Source organism: Podarcis raffonei, chromosome 6 (genome assembly GCF_027172205.1).
Source record: "Podarcis raffonei isolate rPodRaf1 chromosome 6, rPodRaf1.pri, whole genome shotgun sequence".
In the NCBI taxonomy this organism is placed as follows: domain Eukaryota; kingdom Metazoa; phylum Chordata; class Lepidosauria; order Squamata; family Lacertidae; genus Podarcis; species Podarcis raffonei.
In genome coordinates, this window is record NC_070607.1 from 38,824,431 (window position 1) to 38,841,134 (window position 16,704).

General features: G+C 38.5%; 2 protein-coding genes across 9 annotated transcripts in view; one reads left to right on the plus strand and one right to left on the minus strand.

Annotated features, from left to right (window-relative positions):
• Window positions 1-14,978, minus strand: part of EFCAB7 (EF-hand calcium binding domain 7) — a 50,780-nt gene extending 35,802 nt beyond the window's left edge. For 4 of the 7 annotated variants that reach the window (XR_008331030.1, XM_053392184.1, XM_053392182.1 and 1 more), the window contains exons 1-8: window positions 13,101-13,350; window positions 9,235-9,446; window positions 8,966-9,052; window positions 6,796-6,991; window positions 5,798-5,922; window positions 2,315-2,456; window positions 1,755-1,864; window positions 85-236 (exon numbers count right to left, since the gene is read on the minus strand). Coding sequence is in view for 6 of the 7 variants with exons in the window: in XM_053392184.1 (XP_053248159.1) it covers window positions 85-236; window positions 1,755-1,864; window positions 2,315-2,456; window positions 5,798-5,922; window positions 6,796-6,991; window positions 8,966-9,052; window positions 9,235-9,446; window positions 13,101-13,335 (1,259 nt within the window). In the remaining variant the exon portion in view is untranslated. Of the gene's footprint in view, window positions 1-84; window positions 237-1,754; window positions 1,865-2,314; window positions 2,457-5,797; window positions 5,923-6,795; window positions 6,992-8,965; window positions 9,053-9,234; window positions 9,447-13,100; window positions 13,351-14,899 lie in introns of those variants that run through there. The other 3 variants (XM_053392186.1, XM_053392185.1, XM_053392187.1) reach the window with 3 other exon arrangements.
• The window catches only part of ITGB3BP (integrin subunit beta 3 binding protein), a 78,358-nt gene that overhangs the window by 26,917 nt on the left and 34,737 nt on the right, over window positions 1-16,704 (plus strand). The window contains exon 1 of one of the 2 annotated variants that reach the window (XM_053392189.1): window positions 10,041-10,165. The exons of the other annotated variant lie outside the window; for it this stretch is intronic. Within the exon in view, the coding sequence (XP_053248164.1) occupies window positions 10,139-10,165 (27 nt within the window). The 5' untranslated portion in view covers window positions 10,041-10,138. Of the gene's footprint in view, window positions 1-10,040; window positions 10,166-16,704 lie in introns of those variants that run through there. 2 annotated transcript variants of the gene reach the window in all.

The following is a 16,704-nucleotide window of genomic DNA, read 5'->3' on the forward strand; positions in this document are numbered from 1 at the left end:
TTTCTTTGGGAGACAATTTTTTCAGCAACATATTTTTGTTAAAATATGAAGAGCCTAAATTTCACAAAAGCTGGCCTGCCTTACCGGAACTCTTTGGTAGCTGTGAATTCTCCATCTCCATGTACAAGTTTGGCTTCTCTTCTAATTTGCTTTTTTGATTTTCTGAATCTACAGCCTGTGGTGAAAGGAATTACCCAATAGACACCACCTTCAAGTTCGCCTCTCCAACCAAAAACCTACCACAAAGGAAAAAGATAGATGCAGGATGTTTTAGATTTCTGACCACCATCATTCTTTCTACTCATACAAGCCCAACAAGTATTTGAGTTCATATCTTGCAGACCTTTCCCACATGTAGATCACATAGATTAAAAAAGGAACTAGAGATAATAAAGTAAGAGCCAATGAAGTGCACAAAATTGAGTTCTGGACTCAGAAAGGAGAAGCCTGTGCTCAAAAGCTCACACAGCACTGCTTCACCCTTTACAAGGCAACCTGGGTACACAAGTATTTGCTGTAATAAATGCAGAAAACGTGGAGGAGAGCTGCACATTCCCACTCTCTATAAAGTAGATTGGAATGCAGTGGATTTGGGCCCAGTTCCCTGACGTGTTTTCTGGAAGTGAGTTTATTTTCATGTAAACAAACAAACAAATTTATTTTATTTTATATCTTTATGTACAATTATATGCTTAATGCTTAAGATAGTCTCTAAGTGGTCTACAAAACAACAAATACAATATGTAAAACCTCGAAAACAGTGTGAGCATGGGGAATCTCTCTCACCAATTGTAGTTTTTCAAACACTGGAGAAGACAGCAGGTTCAGAGCTACCTTTCAGTGAGAAAATTATGTGTGGCTTTAGGATTAAACTCTCTGTTCCCTGGCAGTCCTTGTACTCCTGCAACTACTTTTTGTAAACAAAGGGACGTGGCCAGTCCAAATATGTTTTTGAATCCTGTCCTTAAAGTCACATATTGTTTGACCTTGATGAAAAGGGGTAATAATGGCATTATATCACATACAAAACAGAGTACGCCAAATGTGGGGAACACTGCAATGGCCCTCCAAAAGAAATGTTATATTGAGGGAAGACATCAGCACTCTGCACCAGAAGTGGGTTACATATGTATACTTACTGTGCTAAATAAATAAATAAATAGATAGATAGATAGATAGATTGGACATAGAAGGCCTTGGACTCCTATTTATACTTGGTTTAAGAGAGTTCATATCTTGTAGACCTTTCCCACATGTAGATCACATAGATTAAAAAAGGAACCAGAGATAATAAAGTAAGAGCCATAAGAGAGAATCCATCTATTTGGATTGACTCATATCTGGTATAGGAGGAAATAAAAGTAATAAGTATTTGATTTATCTTAGTATTTCTACTACACTCACTTGAGGACAGTTTGGAAATTAAAATGAAAGTTCTGTTGCTTATCCAAGTCCACATTTATGTGTTGTGAAGGAAATCAACAGTCTTCTCAGGCCTAACCAACATAAGTAACTTTTTAAAGGGATTCTTCAGATTTTGGCTTTTATCATCTGTTCATAGGGGAAATATTTGGAAAGTATATCATTAACAGTATATTAATTCTGTTAGGAATAATACTACGTTTCCTTGACTACTTCATTGATAATTTAGCTATTTTCTCAATGGCAAAGCACAAAGTACCAGCCATTTATAGATATCATCATTATTAATACATATATAAAGTCAGTAAAGGTAACTTAAAAATGTCTATGACCTCTTTATTTCGTAGCTCAGTGAAGCCGACAAGCTGTGTGTTTTCTTCAGTTTCATTTTCTTTGAGTATGTACAAAGCTGTGTCCACCACTAACCAAGGAGAGGGTTTTCCTGTCAAAAAGCAAGCAAAATTGTACTAATAGTCAAAGATCTGTCATTAACTGAGTGATGCAGCTGAATACAGTGGTACCAAAAGAATCCATCGTGTTTTGCCCATTATCATTGTAAGGTCTCACATGCAGTGAAAACAGTTGTCATGCATGTTTGTGATTGAATGCATGTTTGCAACATACAATCAATCAATCAATCAATCAATCAATCTTTATTGTGGTCAAAGACCAGAAAGCTGCTGCTGTTGCTGTTAACAACAGCAACATATGCCGCAAATATTAACATTTATGTTTTTGGTTTTTTAAAAAAATGCTAGAACTAATAATTTGCAACCCTGCAATGGTTACATTTTATCTTGGGCTGCTCCGTTAATCTTTTGTGCAGTTCTATTACAGGGACATCTCCCAGTTTTCAACCCCTAGTTTTTTTTTTAAAAAAAGGTATTCCTACCTTCCATTTGGCGAAGGTTCACAGGATTAATGGTAATGCATACTGTAGATCTCTGAGATAAAAACAACTTATATTTATGACTAATTATCTCTCCATTTTCCTCTAAGAAGAAGCATCCTTTGGACTGTGCCTGTTGCCATTCCTAGAGACAAATCAAATAATTAATATAAAAGAAGTTACTTAATTCCTTGTAAGGCAGTGACTTTGCTAGTCACTCCTACCATCTGTTGGCCAAGCGGTTCTTTAAGTCTTAAAAGGTTAGTGTCCGATCTTTTGAAGGTTTATTTTCCAAACCTTATTTACTGCATAATTCTTTGGATAATTGGAAACTGGAACATTCCCCTTCAGAAAATTTGCTTGCGACAACAACGTATCTTCTGATACAACTTAGAACAGTACTGCTAACAACAGCAATAATAACACTTATAATTTATATGGCACTTTGAGTGTTGAGAGTATGCTATGTACATCATCTTAGTCATCCCTATAATGACGCTTTAAGGTTTCCAGTTTTATCCCACATTACAGACGGGGTTGTTGTGGAGGATGAGAAAACAGTAACTTGCTAGGGCAACCTTGTAAATTCTTAGCTAAGACAATGTTTCAATCAGGTACATCTCACTATTCACTCTTGTTGAGACTGCACTAAATTGGCTCCTAATATTTAAATGCCGGAGTGGATTTGTATGTCTCAAATAACAGAAAAATTCAGCTGCAATAATTCTGCAGAAAACACTGTCTATGTTGTGGAAAGGATTGAAAAACTCAGAAAAAAACCCTAACTCTAGCCTGTTATGCTTCTGAAGAGCATAAGGTGGTGCTACAGACCCTGTATCTACTTGTAAACCAAGATAATATAGCATTCTTCAAACTGATATTTGCACATTGTATGGCTCATTTCAATTTGCAGTGCAGAGTGTGACATGGGAAAGAACAAAATGTTGAATAATAAGGAACATCCACACTCTGAAAACTAAGATTAAACGCTGAAAGTGTATTAGAGAAATGGCCATGGCTTTTTAGCTTTGGGCACAATCAAATAAGATAAACTGCCATTCATTTTGCCTAAAATTCCCCATATGTGGTCCAATGAATTGAACAAGGCTTGTGGCTACAAGCCTACTTACAGTTACTTTGGAGTAGGACTTGATACCATGTATGGGATAAAGCTGCATGATGCCACTGTGTTTGTTTAAGCATAGAATGGCTTTTTCTACATGCCTTGCTAATTGACACTGCAGATTTAAATCATAGGAATGGTTATACTGGAAAAAGTATACTTGTCTATGCCTAAATCCAAGAGAAAAGTTAACCCAAGCCAAGTGACAAATCATAAATGATGGCATCTACTGCTGTTTGCAATGAATTCTGGCATGGAATTCACCAAGTTTTCTGGTTTACAATATTTCAGATGGATTTTGCTTTTTTACATATTCTTCTACATTTATTTCATAACAGCCTATTCCTACATTCACTAAAACACTTACCGTATAAGGGGGTCACAGGTTCTATTGCTCTTTTATATCATATTATTACGGAGTTGCCTATCTTCAGTACAGGACAGTTGACTAAGATGGATATTTTTGCAATTTATCACATACACTGCTCAACTTTATATAGCATAACTGGAAGGGCTCTCCTACGAATGCTTTGCTGTTATTCTTATGTGGTAGACTGGAGGCAGGGTGGGGTTATAAGCATATAGATGAATGTTCCTTGTAATTTATCAAGCTTTCCCAATTGTCAGGGATGTCTGCAATTAGAAACTGCAATGGCTTGGAAATTTATCATATATTCTTGATTTTTTTTATTTGCCACATAACCTGTGCATGCTGCAATAACCAGTGTAAAGTAGACATCCAAGTGTTATTTGGGTTTCAGCTTTCTGCTGCACCTTGTGATGGGAAAGGATATTCACATATATCCCCTATTTGAAGCTGGGGACCACACAGTTCCCCATATGCGGCAAGAGTCTGCTTTTCTTCTTTGTGTATTACATGTAGTGGGAAAACAGTTGAAGTGGAACTGGTACCTAATGGTTTGAGGTAATTGTAGTGCTCAGAAAAATACTGGAAAATATCCAGACACCTCAGCTGATCCTGTCCTTTCTAGCAGTGCCCTCCTGTTAGGAAACCAAACCTTGTTTCGGAATACTCCTGTTCCACCTGCAAAAACACCTCATGCACAAATAGCTATTAGCAGAATACTATTAAGAGATACACAATGGGGTGCAAGTCAAAAGAACAACGATGAACTTTTATTAGCAAAAATTTAATAGAAACCTACTCAGAACACTAAACTCATCTTTGGGAACGTCACTATTTAAGCAGGCGGTGGATCACTCTTGTGATGACCAAACTGATCATTCGCTAACAGCTTAGAAAGCTAGTTTTCATTACCATCTAATAGGTTGTTGAAACTGAACCAATTACAACTAGTAGAAAACTACTGTATGTGTTTTTATAACCAACAACATATCATCTTTGAACATACTGGAATTACAGGCTAAATTGCATAGGGGTTTGGATACCTAAACACACAGAAAAAAATCCTTGGAGAGGATGCTTTTAAATTTTAATATAGAACAAATGTCACTGTCTAGCAATGTTAAAGATATAAAGGACTTCAGAGTTCAATAACAAATACAGAGTTGTTATTTGAAACAAAAATGTAACTCAAGAGAACAATCAGTTCAGTCTTCTAGCTGCGGTTATATTATGTGGTCATAACCATTCGTTCTCCCTTACACAGAGGTCTCAAGGTGCACATTTTTAATGTATCTTAGCAGTTTCCAGTTAATGTTTTATATTTCTGTAGCTATTATTTTCTGCTGAAAGAAAACTAGTAAAGGTTGAATCAGGAAAGGGAAAACAAAGGGAAAAGATCAATATTAACACTCTACAAATATTGACTTAGCAAAGTGACTTTCTTGTCTTTCTCCCTTAGGAATGGTTATTGAATGAATGACTTATTTAAAAGAAATTACTTGTAAAACTTATTAGTCTAAATAACAGTCAATATTTTCAGGCTACAGTGTATATTTACCAATTAATGTCTTCTGATCTGGGTACGTTTGAAGATATTTATTTCCAATTACCTTGCCTATAGAGGGTTGTGATATATAATCTTTCAGGCTACTTAAGCATTTAAAGTACTAATAAATTATTCAATTTTGCATTTCTCAAACAGTCATTAACAATTTTATCCAAGAGTGCTTTCCTTTATAGAAAAACATGTTTTGTTCTAGCAAACCTTCACACCTGAAAAATGATCCTAAATAACGGGATGTCAGCAAAACCAACATTATATAAAAATGTTTATAGTGTTTTGCAACCAGAAATCTCTGTGTGCTGTGTTGCTGCCCTTGACAAGCAGTTAATAAAACATAAGCTATAAAAGAGAGAAAAATTACTTTCTATTTAAAATGCAATGTCTATACCTGGTGAGGGGGAGCAAGAGTCAAACTAAATTAACGAAGTCTACCTTTGCAGCATTTGCCTCAATGAGCTTCGAATGTTTGTTGCTGCTGGCACCCATACTGATAGTGGAAGAAACAGATGCTTTGCAACTTGGAGCTGAGGAACACTGTGAAGAAGTCTTGCAGTGACCTACAATTGCAGAGTTTTATTTATAGCACCTTATTTATGAATATTTACATTCATCAAGTGAGAAAATAGATACAGAATGATAAATATACCTTATAGTAGTTAATCTGGTCTGGTAAACTGATTTGTGTTTTGCTGGGCCAGTATATGCACTGGAAAAATTTGGTATCTGCTTTGATTTGCACTGAACCTGCCAAGTCTACTGGTAATGAATCTCCAACCCAGCAGCTGCCAAGTGATATTTGCACTAAAAGATTAGAGAATCTATCAAATCTATTAATTCAAACATTAAATAACCCATATCACAAAGTTGGTGTCATATAATACTGTGCTAAATCTTATCAGGGTAAGGCCAAATTTAAATTGTAAACTGCCCTTTTATTAAATAGAGTGGACATTCTGCCAGCTTTCAGTGAACCAGCCACTCATAATGCAGGAAAAGTTCATTTGCCAAAACACAACATATGGAAGATCTCTGGTCCAAGGTTTGCTCTTAGCTTATTTGGAAAAAAACAAACTGCAAGTAAGGTTCAGAAGACATGAAAGCCAAACTGTAGCTTGCTTCTTCTGTGGCATTGCAACAGCAGCAGAAGAGTGCTATTGGGATATGCTGTGTGAATGGGGTCACTCAAACATTAATCAGCTAATGCTAGAGAAAGAAAAATGCTGAAATGAGGGATGTAGCAAAACTTCTTCTGAGCCTAGGGCTTTGGAAATACCAGAGAGACATTTCTACCATTGATAAAGCAAATATTTTTAGTGAAATAAATGAATACACATTTCAAAAAAGAGAGAAAAAAATCTATATCCAAGGTGTCATGCAGAGGGGAAATGACACTCTATGAAGTAGAGCTTTCTTGTTTGAAAAATTATTACCTCTTTTTAGCATTGGTTTGGATTCTGTTTTCCTTGCAGCTTTTGGTATTGTTTTTGATATTAGTGATGTAGCCAGTTCTGATGAAGTCTCAAGTTGACTTCCAAACTGCTGACGCTTCAGTTTACTGTCAGCCTCCAGTTTCTCTAGTGCGTTCTTCAGACATTGCTCATTGGTTGTCATATACAATTTACAAAACTGTAAACAAAGCACACACACACCTTAGTCTCTTAAGTATTTTAGAAGGAAAATAAACAAAGGCACTACTAAGCAAGAAATAGATCAACAGATAAAAAATATTTCTTCTGTTAGTACAATCCTCATCTTGCTTTCATGAATCAAACTGACCACTCTCCAGTGGCACAATAAAATGGAGACATGATTCAATGAGGAGATCATACAACTGAGAGAAAATAAAAATGAAAGGTACCCGAAGATAAGATTTATATTGTCTACCAGACATATTTGTGGACAGACTGGCTTTTTATGTCTAATTTTAAATGAAGGAGTTTTCTTTTCTTTTCTATGAGTCTGGATGGGAAACTTTAATGAACAACATAGTCATTTCAGATAAGGTAAACTCCAAGATTAACAAACTCCAGATAACATAAAATTAACAGTTGCATTTTTTAAAAGAACATTGCTTTAGCTACAGCCAGAAAGATAGTATTGTGATAGATGACACTGCATACTCGGGAAAGTATTTGGAAAGAACTGCCTTTAATCAACACTTATTTTACACATATACATTCCTTATCCTATTTTTCTTTGTTAAAAAAGGGATGTTCTTCTATATTCACTGTGAACTCTTATGAGAAAAAGACATTGTCAATATAGCTCGATGGGATACTACTCCTGTTCTGACACTCTCTACACTCCTTCTATTTTTAAGTATTAAGCTTGATGTCTGCCATAAATATATAGTTGTATATAGGGTTGTGTCCAAAGGTTTATGTTTGCAAGCAGAACTGAATTCTGCTCACACAATGGGATATTACTTGCCTTTCCTCCCCCTGCAGTCTTCAAAATCTGCTTTGGAGGACTGGGGGACCCTGCAGAGCAGATCTGGGGTGTGAGTGAAGTTTGCGGGGAGGAGAGGGATGACTTACTGCATGAGCACAAGTCTGCCAGTGCAAGTTTGGATTTCACTGATACATGTATGATCTAGCTAAGATCCTTGCATTGCAGGGAGTTAGACTAGATGACCCTTGGGGTCCCTTCCAACTCTATATTTCTATTGTTCTAATACACTCAGGCTGACAGTGACTCTTCCTTTAGTAAAAAGCTTCTTCATTTCTAGCATATTGAAAGAGTGTCACATGGCAGAAATGACTGCATATTCAGAGAAGCTCTTCCATTTGCACAAGTTCCTTCTCAAGAGATTCTTATAGCCGACTAGAGTTTCCATGCTACAGCATGTATCTTATTTATCATGGTTGTCATACTATAACACAACCTCTGATGTACTGTGGTGCCTCACTGTGAGAAGTCTTACACTCCCTTGCCAAGCAGCACATTGAATAGCACCAATACATTTTCTCCCTCCACTCCTAGTACTTTGCATCCAAGACACAGTGTGTGATAAGATATTTATAAGTACTAGCTACATTACCATATTAATAAGCATACTTCAAGGTTGCAAACCTATACCTTTACTTTGTCAAAGGCCAACCACACTGAGCTCTATTGTTCATGTCTGCAACATGAAGAGCTGTTCTAATATATCACAACTAAAAACTTGCAATTTTTTAGTGCCTGACATACTTTTCTCTGAAAGCATGCACTGACAATCAGATCCTCTAACACCTATGTATCACATTCTGAACTGCTGTAACCTCCATTGAAAGGATTACTAAAAGGTGACCAGAAAACTTTGACACCATGGAAATATCCTATTAGGCGTTTAAGAACCAAATCACTCTCACTTATTCAGCCTCACCTCTTTCTTGTTTAAGCCCCCTGAACAGCATGTCAGGGCTCAGGGGACCTCCACTATTATAATCTGCTTTCCCCCAATTTTTACCCATTCCGACTCCCAGTCAAGACTGCACCACATTGAAGACCTTTCCTGAGGGTTTAGTGGGAAGGAGAGGACAGGAAATCCCCAATACAAAAGCATATGTCTGTTCAAGTAACTTTAGATACAAACCTATGTAGTCTTATCCACTATACCTTGTAATAATCAAACTTTCCATCACTGTTCACTTCCACCAATTCGGTGATTGCATTAACTTCATCATGGGTCATTTTTTCACCTCTCTGCAAAAAAAAAAAAAAAAAGTCAGCTTCAGTTGCAAAGCAATGAAGGAAAAACACTGCAATATTTAGTTATTATGCCTCCCCACAAACAGTAATGATTTATTATAGTTTAAACATATTTCCCCTGTGGTTTATATGAATTGTTAAAAGTATCAGTCCTAACTACCCTTTGAGGTACTTACAGTTGTAAGAAGTTTATACAGCTCACTATGTAAAATACAGCCCTCATTATTTATATCTATTTTTGCAAATGCTTTGAGCAACTCTGTTTTCCTAACAGGTTCTTCTTGTTTTAAGATGAAGCAAAAATCATCAAAATTCAGTGTGGTGGTTTGCAGCGTCCAGTATTTATTAACTGTCTTCTCTGATGGATTTCTTCCAGCTTGCTGAAGTACTGAAAAATAAAGCCCAAAAAAAAAAAAAGCATTTAGTGACACTGACAAGACGGTGTATATATCATTTTCTTAAAACACTCTAAGTAGCTACTACTGAAAATTACTCTTTTCTACTCCTGTAACAAGGGATGCGGGTGGCGCTGTGGGTAAAACCTCAGCGCCTAGGACTTGCCGGTCGCATGGTCGGCGGTTCGAATCCCCGCGGCGGGGTGAGCTCCCGTCGTTCGGTCCCAGCTCCTGCCCACCTAGCAGTTTGAAAGCACCCTTAAGTGCAAGTAGATAAATAGGGACCGCTTACCAGCGGGAAGGTAAACGGCGTTTCTGTGTGCTGCGCTGGTGCAGGCTCGCCAGAGCAGCTTCGTCACGCTGGCCACATGACCCGGAAGTGTCCTCGGACAGCGCTGGCCCCCAGCCTCTTAAGCGAGATGGGCGCGCAACCCCAGAGTCGGTCACGACTGGCCTGTACAGGCAGGGGTACCTTTACCTTTAGCTTTACTCCTGTAACCCCACTGTGCATTAAAGGCCCACCAGGAGCAATTCCAGGAGGTATTTAATAGCTAGTATTTGTGCAACCTTTCCTGATGCAGCAGGTGCTGGTGCAAGAACAATGTGACTACCAGGGCTGGTCCAAGACATTTTGGCACCTGAGAGTGAACTACAAAATAACCACTAGCAGGGGGGAAAGGAATGAATGAAGATCTACAACAGGAACAAGAGGGTAATAAGTATATATATTGGAAAGAAGGGTGGGAGGAGACAAAGTATTGCCTCCAATTTGCCAAAACGCTGCTGTAGAGGCATCATGGGGGGGGGGCGCAGCTGTCAAGGAGGCAGCGCATCCAGCCTCCAAGGATGTTCTGCAGCTGTTGCTGATATTATGCTTAAGAGCTTGAAACTGCCTAATGGAACTTTCAGCTTCTTTCCCTTTCTAATAGCAAACCCCAATGATGAGTAACAAACTACTTTGGAATTCTGCCTATATTCAAAAATAGTTTGTCTGGAAGGCTTTTGTTTTAAAAGTGAAGTCTAAAGGCCTGTTGGGCATTTGAATCTAGTTGCATGGGTTGCTGAATTGTGGTAATTGCCTGCAAGGTACATTTTGCTATGCGGGTGGGTTTAGCTTCTTGGGAGGCAATTTGGCATCCCTCTTCAAGATGATATTCATTTTTTTCAATTATTTTTTTAAAAAACACTTTAAAACTCCAACTCTCTTGAAATATATTGTGAAATTCTGCTGGTTGGTATATTATTTATACTTACTGGGAACTGAGTACTTTCTGTGAACTGCTAACTAGTCTCCTCAGACTATTTTTATAAGAAGTTCTTTTCTTGTACTCTTTAAATGTACCTGATAAAAAGACTTGGACTCTGATAAGTGTCTACAGAGACATTTTAGCTCAGGACATTACATTTCATAAAATAAGTACAACTCATATAACAAGAGTTTGAAGAACCAGGTTGTAGATTACCAAGCAGAATCTGTGTTATTAATCAAACACCATATAACCAATGCCATTCCGGTGATTTTATTCCTAGCCAGAACTGAACTCTAAGCCTTGACACAAATCTGTAATGGGCTAAAACATGTTTGTTTGTTTTTTCTAAAGATGCAGACATCTCGTTAAGAATATGGAAAGCTTGAACTCTCCGTTGTCTTTCCTAAACTGACCTTGAAGTGCACATGGCCAAACACATGCCCTCTTCCCAAGTGACATATGGACAGAGATGAAAGAAATAGCATAAAAAAGAGCAAGTGAGCATTTGTTCACACTATTCATATTTAAAATCCAGATTATCTGATGCTAACAGATTTACAAACTGATTCTACTAGCCTGATATTAGAGTCATGCCATGTAAGGCTAATGTATAAGAACTTTGCCTCTGAAATCATGACAGTATTCTGTAAAAATGTAGAAGGTGGGATGTAAAGTACAATGATCCTTTGATGTATATTGATGCCAATATATAACTAATTAATAGCATCAACTGCAAAGAAAGGACATTACAACAGGATGCAGTGTTTATCAAATTTTTTATACTTTTGTTCTCTTCTAAACTTATGCTACCGTCTATGTAACATTCCAATGCACCACCAATAATCTGTTCCACAGGTGAATTTGTGTACACAACCATGTCTTTACTGTCCATTCTCTCTCCTATGTCATTTAGTTTCTATATGAAACCATTGGGAGCTGTCATCTGGGGATTTGGAACATGGTGTCGTAAGTATGCTGATGACATGTGACTTTATTTCTTCATTCCATTGGAATCAGGAAAGGCTGCAAAAATGTTGGACGCGTATCTGGAGGTAGTGGGGCCAAAAAACTGAGGTTGAATCCTCATAAGATAGAAGTGCTGTAGATGGGTAGTTCCCATGTCTGGTCATTAAGTGTACATCCTGTTCTGAGCAGCGTTTTGCTACCCTTGAATATGAGGTTTGCAGTTTAGGAGTATTCCAACTTATCACTGGATTCCAACTTGTTAATGGAGTCTCAAATAGCTTCTGCATCTAGGAGTGCTTATGCCCAGATTAGGCTGGTTCATCAGCTACAGCTGCTCCTGGACTGGGACAGCTTGGTCTCAGTTGTCCATGCTATAGTGACCTCCTGCTGGGACCACTGTAATGTGCTCTATGTGTGGCTGTCCTTGAAGATGGTCCAGAAGCTGCATCTAGTACAGAATGTGGCAGCTAGGTAGATAAATGGGGCAGTCCAATGGGACCCCAGACCTGAAAGGACTGCACTGACTACCAGGGAGTTACTGGGCTCAATTCAAGGCATTAGTACTACCATATAAAGCGCTAAATGGCTTCAGGCCCAAGTACTGAAAAGAGCATCTTCCCCAATACCAACCATATCAGACTATGATTGGCAAGCGAGGCCTCGCTGTTGGTGCCACCACTGGGAACTACCTGGTTGGCACTGAGCTGTTGCAGGGACTTTTCATTGGTGGTCCCTCAGTTGTGGAATGCCCTGCCTAGTAAGGTGTGCCTGTCTCTATGATTATTAACTTTCTGGAGAAATTTGAAAACCTTCCGAGCCCCACATTGAGCAAAAGATTCCTGCATTGCAGTGGGTTGGACAAGACGACCCCCATGAACCTTTCCAACTCTACAATTCTATTATTCTAGATCATGCTGGAATTATTTTTTTTTAAAAAAAGAAACTGATGTCTTGGTTTAAAATTAATTTGCAACTTTTCCCATGAACAATAAAATTATACTGATTTATACAGCATAGCTATTAATCTATGCATGCAGAATGAGTAGGGTTGTGTCCTTTCTGTGTATCCATCAAAAACAATATGCAAAGTGGCTATTATTTTTGTCACTCAGTGGAAATAAACTTACTTCTCCTCACCTTTCATAGGGAGAAGAGAGTTAGGTACAGATACTATTTTGATCACAGTAAGATGCTTGGCCTGATTTTCTTTCCTTGGGCCTCCCTAGCGTGTCCCCCCTAGTGTGCAGCAAGGGTAGGACATCTGGGGTTCTCCCTGAAGCACTTCAGTGAGTGTCCACCCAACAGTGCTTTGATTATAGAGAAATATGGCACATGAATCGTATCAAGGTTTCTTAGCACTCAAATATATTATCGACTGCTGGAATTCAAGATTTCTCCTGAACTGATCACAACTTTAAAAAATACACTCACCCAAACACAGTTGTTCTTTTGATTTAATGTTTTCTAAGCTGCTTTTGAAGACAGCTAAATAGGCTGCTCTGCAGTTCTTATAAAATGTCTCCTCTTCATAATTCTGGGATCTTTTTGCTTGAGAACTTTCCTGGGCAGGGGTCTGATCACTGAAGAGGGATGCATTGCTCTCCTGACTGCCAGCCATCCTGTGAATAATGCAAACATATCTAGAGCCTATTTCTTTTATTTGCATCACATCACCATCTGTCCATCCCTCTCAGGTGGGAGGGAGTGTTTACTGGACTTTGCTGTGAGCTTCTGCTTCTGCAAAAATGGGAATAGTCTGCAAATATGCTTTGACGTATATGTTTGCATTTCTTTTTAGAATATTTATATACCTTTGATAGCCATCATTTTCAAAGCCATTCACAATAATAAAATCAGATTTGCAGGTGTCTCATATTGCCCTCACAATGATAGACCCAGCATACCACACACTGTCTAATCTACGAAATGATATCGTATGGCTCCTTGTTCTGTTTCTATCAAAAGCTGTGGCAACGAAGGGTGGTCTGTGGAGTGGAGTTGTTTTTCAAAGCCCCCTTTCCCCAGTCCCAGAGGTTTTCTGCAGCCGCTAAAGCGGCTGAAAATTTTGCGGAAAGTATCATTGGCTCCCAACTCTTAGAACTCTCCAGAGAAATGGAGGTTCTCTACCCAGCTCTCTTGCTGGAGTGGTGGTGGCTAATTGAGGTCCTGGGCAGAAGCTATTTTAGAAAACCTGGAGTTCCTCTGAAACAGCTGGGAAATTCTCATTATTACATAAAAGTTTATACATTACACTGTAACACAATATAGATGCAGTGGAGAATGAGGCATGAAGGTGGGATTATTATGGCAGGACATCCCATAATGACTAAGACTTGCTCTGCAACAAAGTATTTTTTACCTTATCTTTTTAAAATCCATCTCATGCCTGGCATGAGTGCATAGTAGGTGCAGGAAAAACACCCAAAATTCTTGTACTTGCAAGCTCCCTGAGTTGTGTGCATCTGCTGCCTCACACCAGAATCAGCTTTTGGCATACCACTGAAAATGCCATTTCCCCAGTATCTACCAATGTGCGTTGAAAGATGAATCCTGCATGTGGCTGGCAGGTGCACTTGACCAGCTGCCCGTGGGCGAGCAGCCAACATGTGCTGGATTGCCATGTGAATAGGCTTCTCATTCTATTGAAATGGATTTGATTAAACACAAATCCTGGCTTTGATGAAATGTATGAGAATTTCTGTCCCTAGTAAAGGCAACATTTCCACCTTAAGCTGATCTAAAACTGGTGGTTTATAAGGTAGTGGTTTCCAAACTTTTGACCTTCAAGGTACCATTTCCACAGCAACTCATCTGTCAAACAAGCCCTGAACATCCACCATGAAGCTCCTTGCATTCCAAGTGATTCTGGGGCATGTTCTAGAATAAGCTCAGCTAACACAATGCACTAGTTTACCTTACCATTGCCCCATGCCCTGTACCCTAAACACACTCAACACTTCCCTGTGGCTCTTTGTTGCAGGGAAAGATCTATTCTAGGAAGCTTGTTCACCACTGCCATTTTTTCACCAAGGAAACCAGATTAACCTCAAAGGAAGCTCAAGGATTCTCCTAAGCATGATCTGAAAATCCAAGGTTTAAATATTAAGGTGTGCAACAGCAGAAGTGTGAACATATTGAGAGGGAATGGGTAGAAACTACTTCATTAACCTTTACATTCAAGATTCTAACAGGACTCTTCTCCAGGTCAGCTGTGTAAATCAGGAATTCACCTGAATAAAGAAGGACAATCAGACTGGAACACAGTAAGTGTGTTTAGGTGGACGAGAAGAAATCTAGAACAAACAGGCAAAGGGTAGGTTAATCAGGATTCAGGTGAGATAGGAGGCTCACCAAAAAGAGCAACAGAATAAAATATATGATGCTGCCACACACTGAGTCAGGCCATTGGGCCATCTAGTTCAGGTACCTGTTTTATTTCCTCCATGAGACTGATAGTATCTTTGTGGGGGGATTATTTAGATTAGAAAAGTTGTGATTTCAGAAACAGGGGAAATGTAGCACCTGATTCTATGTACAGCTGACTGAGTGATTAGGCTGCAATTTTATGCATGCTTATATGAAAGTAATGTCCACTGAAATTAATAATATTACTTTCTTCCAAATAAATGGGTTATAGGCATGAGGGTGGCAGTCTGATTGTCTTTGGGGCAGTTTATTTCAAAAGGGCCAAGTGGATTTAAATGCAAGTGTTCTAACAATGGGTTTGTGAATTGGGCAGCCCATCACATGCAGTAGCTGCCTGGATGAAGAACCTAATAGCGCAACAGAAGAAAATTGTATAGAATAAAAGGACCACATAAATGCATTTTCTTTTTAAATAATTGATATAATTCTGCACAGCCGTTCCTCACGTATGGTTAGTAAATGTCAATAGTAATTTTCTTCTATAACAAAGGTGATGAGGGTTTTTAGAAGGCCATCACAGAGGGGCATTAAATCGTGTGCTACTGTTGGTCTAACAGCCTGCAACATTATTTTATCCAGTGCTGACTTCTGAAAATATATTCCACTATAATAAATTGAATATTTCAAGTTCAATAACAAGACAACAACATAGGTAGGGTCCCCTTCAGGACTCATTGGAGCCTTACTCAGGAGGCCTAAATCACTCGCACCTTCTTGAGTTATATAGGCCTTTTACACTTGGGAAAGAAAGATAATAATCGCTTATCATGGATGAAGTACCCTATTTATAATGCACAGACCGCCTTGCCTGACAGTTTCATATTACAGTGGCATAAGAAGGACCCAACAGGGACACAGTCCAGTTACTGCAAACGGGTGTCACTATAATAATTAAGCACCAGTGTTAGCACACACAAAGGAAAGCGAGTTCTAGCCAATGAGGGAAAAGAGAATAAATGTTAATTTTCCAGTAACCAGTTTTATCAAATATGAACACTTGTTTATGCTCCTCAGTTCTCTCATTACTTAGCCATTTCTTATTTGGGCAGCTGTGCAGCACAGAGATGTTTCCAATATGTTACTCAACGTACAGCATGCAAGAGTTATTTAGTAGAGGGAAGCTCTCTTGCTAAGGTTATTAAAATATAAACTTCACTGATAGTGCACTACAGAAATATAGACTAGGGAACAATTTTGTAGCATCTTCTGTTGGTGGCTGTAGACAATCTGACTGAATTTTCAAATTCTAATTTCTGTTATTTCAACATAGAATAGATGGCATTAAAATCTCACACCTACATTTCCCCCCATTATTTATTTAAAATAACTGCCCTTTCCAATTGTACTTCTGTGCCAAGGCAGCCAGACTGGAACACACCATACACTTCCAGAAGCCAGCCTCAATTTAAATTGAATGTACTTGGGAGTTAGAGCATGTCCAAATGATATTCTTCCTGGGACCTGAATGTACTAGATGCAGCACGTCCAGTTCCAACAAAGGAAGACTTTGCCAGTCCCCACACCTGTCCACACTTGTGGCATTACAGTATCAGGCAATGTTTTTTTACACAGAGGAATACTGAACAACACCTTCCACATACTATGTCCT